Source organism: Pinus tabuliformis, chromosome 3_2 (genome assembly GCF_031772625.1).
Source record: "Pinus tabuliformis cultivar Carrire ecotype Pingquan chromosome 3_2, CPIR1, whole genome shotgun sequence".
In the NCBI taxonomy this organism is placed as follows: Eukaryota; Viridiplantae; Streptophyta; class Pinopsida; order Pinales; family Pinaceae; genus Pinus; species Pinus tabuliformis.
This window is the reverse complement of record NC_142302.1, coordinates 402,741,792-402,749,952: the sequence shown is the minus strand read 5'-3', so window position 1 is coordinate 402,749,952 and position 8,161 is coordinate 402,741,792. Positions and strand designations below refer to the sequence as shown.

Genomic DNA, 8,161 nt, shown 5'->3' with positions numbered 1-8,161 from the left:
CAGACACCAAGGAGCTCACCAAAGTTAAGGATTTTTGGGATCAAAACAACAGTTCAGGGAAATGGAGAAACTGGAGGAAACTTGATCTCAAAAATGACAGTCCCCTAAAAGCCAAGGCTGAGAGGCTAATGAAGATGTTAGAACAAAGGAAAATTCTAGTTTCAAGGGGGCATGACCAGCTGAGATGGGGTAACAATAATGAGGGGACTTATAATCTCAAGGAAGCTAAACTCATACTCCTTGAACTAGATTCCCAAGCTCCAAACAGGATTTGGAAAAACCTATGGAAACTTCAAGGGTGGATGAAAATTAAACTTTTTATGTGGCTGGTACTGCACAGAAAAATTCTGACCTGGGATAACATTAGGAAAAGGGGTGTCCTGGGACCTTCCAGATGCCAGCTCTGTGAAGTTCAAGAGGAGACAATGGAGCACCTTCTCAACAACTGCATTTTTACTTCCAGATTATGGGATTCTTTCGCCTCTATCTTCCAACAATCTGATAGAGACATTGGAAGTATTTTCAATACCCTCACCAATTGGAGAAAGAACTTTTCAGATAATGAAGTTTTGAGTTCAGCTTGGGCTCTAACACCAAGCTTCATTATTTGGAATGTCTGGAAAGAAAGGAACAATAGAATCTTCAAGAATACTAAGAAATCTCCCCAGTATCTCTATGATCTGATCCTAAAACAGATTAAGGAAACTGTTGGCACTGTTGTCCGAAATCTCCCTACGAAACCCCCTTCTACTACAGAATGGAGGATTCTCTGTAAGCTAGAGATGCAGGGGCTTGCTCCTCAGGGCTTAGTCAGGAAAGCTTCAATTTTGGATCCTGAGCTAGATTTCTGGCATCCTCCCCCTAAGGGTTTTCTGAAATTCAACATTGATGGTGCTTCTAAAGGTAATCCGGGCATGGCCGACCATGGAGGGGTGTTAAGGGATGATAATGGAAGGATTCTGTTTATCTTCCATGGTCATTTAGGCAAAGCAACCAACAACATGGCGGAGCTGATGGCCATGGAACAATGTCTGGAGTTCCTGGTTCAGGAAAACCGCCAAAATACGATCATTACAGATGATTCCGAGTTAATCATTAACTCGGTCAACAGAATAAGTTGGGGAACGAAACCGGAAAAGGCCATAAGAAACTGGAGGCTAATCCAAGTATTTCAATGGATTCACAGTCACCTACAGAGCCTGAGAATAGTCAACTTTGCACATGTGTGTAGAAAGGCCAATAAACTGGCAGATTTGCTAGCCAATCAAGGAGTGATCAGCACAGATAATAGAGTGGCGATGGACTGGCAAGAGCTCCCTCAAAATAGATTAAAAATGGAGTGTCAAAACCAAGCAGATGAAGATAAGATAGTGTTCCGTGAAAGAGCCATGGAGGCGAGCACAGCTGACCAACAACTGTTTGCTTAGAGGCTTGCTCTCAATCGGGTCTTTGGAGAATGGCTTGCAGTGGTCAACAAGTGAATCCCAGGTCATTATGTTCACTATAGGGTCCAGTTGCAACAACGAGGATGTTTTGATATTGTGGTTAACTGAAAGTATGGCGGTTGCTTTAATGCACATCGGCTCAAGGAGGGTTGACGCAGTGAACGGTCGAAAGCCGGAGACCATTGGAGGCCAAGAAACCAGAAGTTTTTCCGGTTGGTTCACTTTACCGCGACTTGAGTAGTTTTCAGGGATCGCGGCCCTCAAAGGCGGGAAGTGGTATTTCCTTTTAGGGAGCGATTCCATTCAACGGGCTCCACGTGGCAGTGGGGACGGGAGGAATACCGCCCTCATCGCACGCTAACGTGCGCGAAGGTTGGCGGGTGCGATATCAATCTCAACCGTTGGATCATTCACAACAGATCAATGGCTGGGAGTGATCGTGCATGTCTGCGGGTCCCAGTGGTAAACAGCGGGCTCACTTTACCGCGAAGTTTTTCCAGTTGGCACACTTTACCGCGAAGTTTTTCAGGTAGGCTCACTCTACCACGACCTAAGTGGTTTTCCAGGGATCGCAGGCCACAAAGGCGGGAAGTGGTTTTTCCTTTTCGGGAGCGATTCCATTCAGCGTGCTCCACATGGTGGTGGGGTCGGGAGAAATACCACCCTCATCGCACGCTAACGTGCGCGAAGGTAGGCGGGTGTGATATTAGTCTCAACCGTTGGATCATTCATAGCAGATCAATGGATGGGATTGATCGTGCATGTCTGTGGGTCCTAGAGATAAACAATGGACTGCTTAACACAGCGAAATGGTCCATAGTCGTTGGATCGAACGAACAGGTTCAACGGTTAAGATTAAAAGGGCAAGTTAGGATTTGGCGGGAAGCAGGTGTCCTTGACATCAAAAGACTTTTCACTCTGGCCATTGTGCCGTGGGTTAAGAAATCGGACGGATGCGATACCCTTATTTTATTGACACTTTTGGTTCTTTTCGGGTCCGTTTCCTAATTCTTGTTACATTCCTTTGTGAAATGTAAGGTTTGGTTGTAGGGAGGGAGGCATGGGCTTTGATCCCGGTTTCAGGTTTTGATAGGGTCTCTCCATGGTCCACGACCATGCGGGATTATTTGTATTTTATGTACTCTATTTGATGATTAATGAATTGGAAGGACTGACTCTTGCATTAGCAAAAAAAAGATTATTGAATAATCTCCTTTATCTTATTAGATTATTTAATATGATTTTAAAGCATACTTTTAGACTTATACAACCATTGAATTTTTATGGATAAATGTGACTTTAGAAATAAACAAATTCAAATTAAAACTAAATTACTATGATTTTAAATCACTTTGAGTGTTGGGCAACCATTAAAATTTTATGAATAAATGTAACTTTAGAAATAAATAAAATCAAATTAACTCACAAATACAATTTATAGTGTTCCCCAAAGCTCTCCTCTTCATTTAGCTTCATAATGACAAAGATCATGCATACATTAAATAAAATTCAAATCAAAATAAATGAATCATTGAAAAAAGAAAACTTTCTTAGAGAAAATCTAAACAAATATTAAAATTTACATATTTTGCATCAAGTGGGTGTGTTTTTCTTGACTGTATTGATAAAGAAATTGATCACATTACTCCTACATTCCATAACAATACCATCGGCAAGGGCAAAACTATGGGTTGTTAAAACTTGAAAACCATCAATGTTAAATTATTAGTTTTGTTTTGAATAGTTTTAAGTGCGACCTTTTGGAGTTTTAGACGGATTTCTGTCTAGAATAAGGGGAAAAAATGTGATAAAAAACCCACAGGCACTTCTATGGTGAAGAATTCAATTCTCAAACTTATGATTTCAATGAATCCAATTGTAGACAAATTAAATCAGAAAATAAACTAGAAAAATTTTCAAAAAATCACAATTAAAGATTACTTTATTTTATTTTGTTATTTTATTTCAGCCAGTGAAAATATTTACCTAACATATCAAAACATTGCGATATCTCTTCCAAATTGAACGGACTTAAAGAGACTCTAGACTCAATAAATAGTTATGTGAAAAATGAAATTTTCCTTAAAATACAAGTAAACACACGTGATTGAAATGCATGGTGCATTCCGATTCCACCTCTCCCACAACTCAAGTTACGTAGGGTGATGAACAACTTCTATGATTCCACTATCATCCACTGGCTGGCTTCATGATTTCCACATCTTGGCCACAATTATTGATGGATTTTGCGTGAAGGCTCGCCGCTCAAGTGAGAAGGGCCACAGCTTTCTTTTCTGTCGGGCCACATGCTCACATATGGAAAATAGATTTTTGATGGAAAATGTAAGGGAGAGTTGCAGTGGGTCGCTGTTGTTTCCCACGAGACGTAACAGAAACACGTGATTCAAAATCCATGGTGCGTTTTGATTTGGTCAGCATTGAATTTGTATGTACGATCTCCCAATGGCTCGCTGCATCATTTCTCAACATTTGTGGGCCCTATTCTATTCATAATCTCTATATAAATGTTAACACACAGTTTTGAGCGGTGCTACGAAATTATTATCATTTCACCAACGAAATTATTTGACCAAAAATATCTATATAAAAACAATGGAAAACTAAATTTCTTAATCAATTCTTTGCCCACGGCGCTGGCAGAATAACCAGTCAAGAAAGAGAATAAATCTTTTGAGAATGTATTGGGTTGGGCGGATTGTATTATTGAAAGAATACTTATGTATTAAAATGAAGGGTAATTTGTTAAAATAAGCGACTTATTTTTGAACGAGGAGTTGGTTAAAGTTAGAGAGTGTGTTGAGTCAAATCAAGTTAATTTATAATCGAACTAATGGTTACATGGTTAAATGTATTTATATTTAGCTTCTTTGCCAGCCTGATTAAGAATGAAATAATGAGGGTATGCACTAGCAAGAATATTTTTAGTATTATTAAGTAACAAAAATGCTTTTAGTTATACATTGAGCAAATATCTTATCAAATATCAATTTGTCGGTTGGTTTCGGAAATGAAGTGTAGGTAGCAGCCCAAAAAGAATGGGCTCGCTATATGACTTTTGGCTTTTTGTCTATGGAAGTAGTGGTGGATGTGATGTCCTGGCCTCTTGGAATTTGTTTCTCCTGGTTATTTTTTGGTGCATTTATGCCATGATTCTTGAACCTGATGTATATGTTTTGTAATTCGGTTTCCTGTATTCTCACTCTTTTATGTTTCCATGTTGATGTATTCGTCTTTTTGCACAAGGTGCCTTTTCGGACATCTGACTTTTGCTTGTTTCTCTAAACTTCTTTTACTACACTTTTGTATCTTATGATGATTTTTATATTGTCTCAATATAATCTAAGATGCTTTTTTCTCTGAAAAAAAAATATCTTCATTTTTATCTTAAAATGTTTCCATCACTCTTTTTTCATTTACTATTTGCATCACTCTTTTCTAATTTCCTATTCTTACGACAACAATCTCAGTGATAATAATCTCGGTAATGGAAATTATCAATATTTTACAATACTCATACGACAATGGCGCATTTAAACGTGGGACATTGCCCATTACTCTTACAATAATAGCGCATTAGGAGATAGGGACATTGCCAATATCAAGCACCATTGTATTCAAGTTTAAGGAAGGTTAAGTTTGAGAAAGGTTGTATTTCTATTTTAGAAGTTCAAATTTCAGAACAAAAGGAAATTAAGAAATGCTTATTCCTTTCGGTTGTCATATCCATTGACAATTTGATCCAAATTTGTTAACAAAGCTATTTATTTTATCATCCAAATTTGTTAATAAAGCTATTTATTTTATCAAGTATTTTGTGATCAATGGATACTAAGAAATATTTAAGGAATGCAAATAAATACTTATTCTTTTCGGTTATCATATCCGTTAACAATTTAAGCCAAATTTATTAACAAAGTTATTTATGTTTATCAAATATTTTGTTTTTATGTGGTGATTAATGAGTGAAAATAGGTTGAATAGGAAATATATTGGCATTTTCTCCACAGTAAGAGATTTTTTTTAATGTGGAAAGAGAATTTATTCAAACTCTTCTCATAAAAAAATCAAAACTATGATTCAATAAAATTAAGCATATCTTTTGTGTATATTTTTTTCAAATCTGTAGAAATTTTGAATAATTTAACACATATTCAACAGAGATTATCCTGATCATGTACTATTGCGGAATACATACACAATACATAAGCTCCTCTACGTTGATCATCAATATAGCAGCATCAATAACAATAAAACATCAAGAGCATTCACACATTAACACAGTATGTATCCCGGGGAAAGCATCTCGTTAAAAACCCCAACTATCTGTATATTAATGATTGAGTCATATAACATTACACAGCATAATACTTCTCACAAGTATCTCCACCTCTGTTACACACAATACAGCTCAGATCTGATCTCCAAATCTCTTCCACTGCTTGCCTGCCTCCACTGCTCAATACCTGCTCAAGAACTGATGAGAATGGCTTACCAAACTCGTTTTTCACCTGCAAAATAGTCACTCACACTTTGTTGGACATGAGCACAAGCTATAATGTGGGCAAATACGTGAGCAAACTCATTGTCATACTCAATCCCTTGATTGTGCAAGATCTGGTGCACAACTATAGTCACAACTGATAGCAATCTGATTCTCTACCACCTGTCCCTGTTGAACTGAACATGCACTGACATGCAACTGAGTTAACTGATGTATTCATTAGTTGTATTATGAGTTAATAACTTGTGAATTAATTAATAACTAATTCACCCAACTCATCTCTAGTCTATTTGCCATTTAGACTAAATACAACCAGTTTAACAAAGCTAAACTGAACACAACTCCATCAACTCCACAATCAACTCCATCAAACTCAACTGATTGAGTTCTAACTGAAGTCATGCATGCAACAACTCAACTGACTCATAAGAAAAGTGTATTTCCTTCTGACAGCTGCACGTGCCACCTCTGTAGCTCAAACTGAAGTGCTCCAAGAGAATAAGATCAAGTTTATAGTCCAAATATTATTATGAGACAACAATATTTGACTTTTCTATTTTTGACAGCCAGTCTAAAAATAGACTTTGATCACTCACACTGTGATCACTCACACTTTCATCAAAAATAGAAGTCCATCTATTTTTTTTTTCCCAACTTGATCAATCATCCATAAACAACAACCTGCAATCCATAAACATGATTCATATGTCTAAAAATAGACATAGTCTAAAAATAGACTTGCGCCAAAAATAGCCTGCGGGCCCACTTAGTGAAGGCGACTCTTTTCACTAAGCTCCATCATCTTGTTGCAATCTCAACACTCCCTCTCGACATGATATGGATTATCAGCAACCCCTATCCTACCTCGGTGGTACTCGAATTTGCTCTTGGTGAGAGCCTTCGTCAGAATATCAACATCCTGATCCTCCGTTGGAATGTACGAAAGTAACATGATCCTCCGCTGCACACAATCTCTGATATGATGGTACCTGATGTCAATATGTTTAGATCTATCATGAAATACAGGATTAGCCGAGAGTTTAATGCAACTCTGGTTATCACAGTAAATCACAGTAGGATCCAAATGAGAACCGAACAAACCAACCAGGATCTTCCTCATCCATATAGCCTCGCATGCAGCCAAACTTGCTGCCATATACTCGGCCTCCGCTGAACTGAGTGCCACGGATCTCTGTTTCCTGCTGTACCAAGAAACTGCTGTCGATCCAATACTGAAGACCCCTCCTGATGTGCTCTTTCTGTCTGTTGGGCTCCCTGCCCAATCTGCATCCGTGAAGCCACATAGCTTCACCTCATCCTCCTGTCTGTACCACAAACCATATCCCGATGTGCCTCTCAAGTAGCACAATACATGCTTGCCCGCCTTCCAAAAGAGCTTGGTAGGCTTAACCATAGCTTGTGAAATCTGGTTAACTGCATAGCATATATCAGGTCGTGTATTGACCAAATACATCAGCGAACCCACCAACTGTCGATAAACAATGGCATCCACTTCTTCTCTCGAAGTGGCATCCTCCTTCCTCCAACCTCCAGGAAGAGGAGTATCAACAGGCTTGCAGCCATGCATGTTGAACTTCTCCAGTATCTCTCGAGCATACTTGCCCTGAGAAACAAACAGTCCACCACTGCGCTGCCATATTTCCAATCCCAGGAAATAGTGAAGGAGGCCCAAATCCTTCATCTCAAACTCTGTAGCAAGATCCTTCTTGCATGACAGTATCAACAGCTCATCACCCGTTAGAATCAAATCATCAACATACAGTGCAATGATAAGCAACTTACCCTCCACCACAATCTGGTATAGGTTCGGATTCGCCTCGCTCTTGGAGAATCCAAGTCCTGTGAAATAGCTGTCTATCCGTGTGTACCAAGCACGTGGTGCTTGCTTCAACCCATACAACGCTCTCTTGAGCCTGCACACATGCGACTCGCTGCTGAAGACTTCAAAGCCTTCGGGTTGCTCAATGTACACCTCCTCCTCAATGACTCCATTGAGGAACGCAGTCTTCACATCCATCTAATGAATGTGCCATCCCATCTGCGCTGAGAGAGCAAGAATCGTCCGTATGGAAGAATACCTTGCGACAGGTGCAAAGGCCTCCTCATAATCGATCCCCTCAATCTGTGAAAAGTCTCGGGCAACAAGTCTTGCCTTGTACTTCTCCACACTCCC

The 8,161-nt window shown here is 39.1% G+C and overlaps 1 protein-coding gene across 1 annotated transcript; it reads left to right on the top strand.

Moving 5' to 3' along the window:
• Positions 1 to 914: 914 nt before the first annotated feature.
• LOC149181093 (uncharacterized) lies at positions 915 to 1,427 on the top strand. The gene has a single exon (XM_089414085.1). The coding sequence runs from the start codon at positions 915 to 917 to the stop codon at positions 1,425 to 1,427; it is 513 nt and encodes a 170-aa protein (XP_089270211.1).
• The last annotated feature ends 6,734 nt before the right edge of the window (positions 1,428 to 8,161 follow it).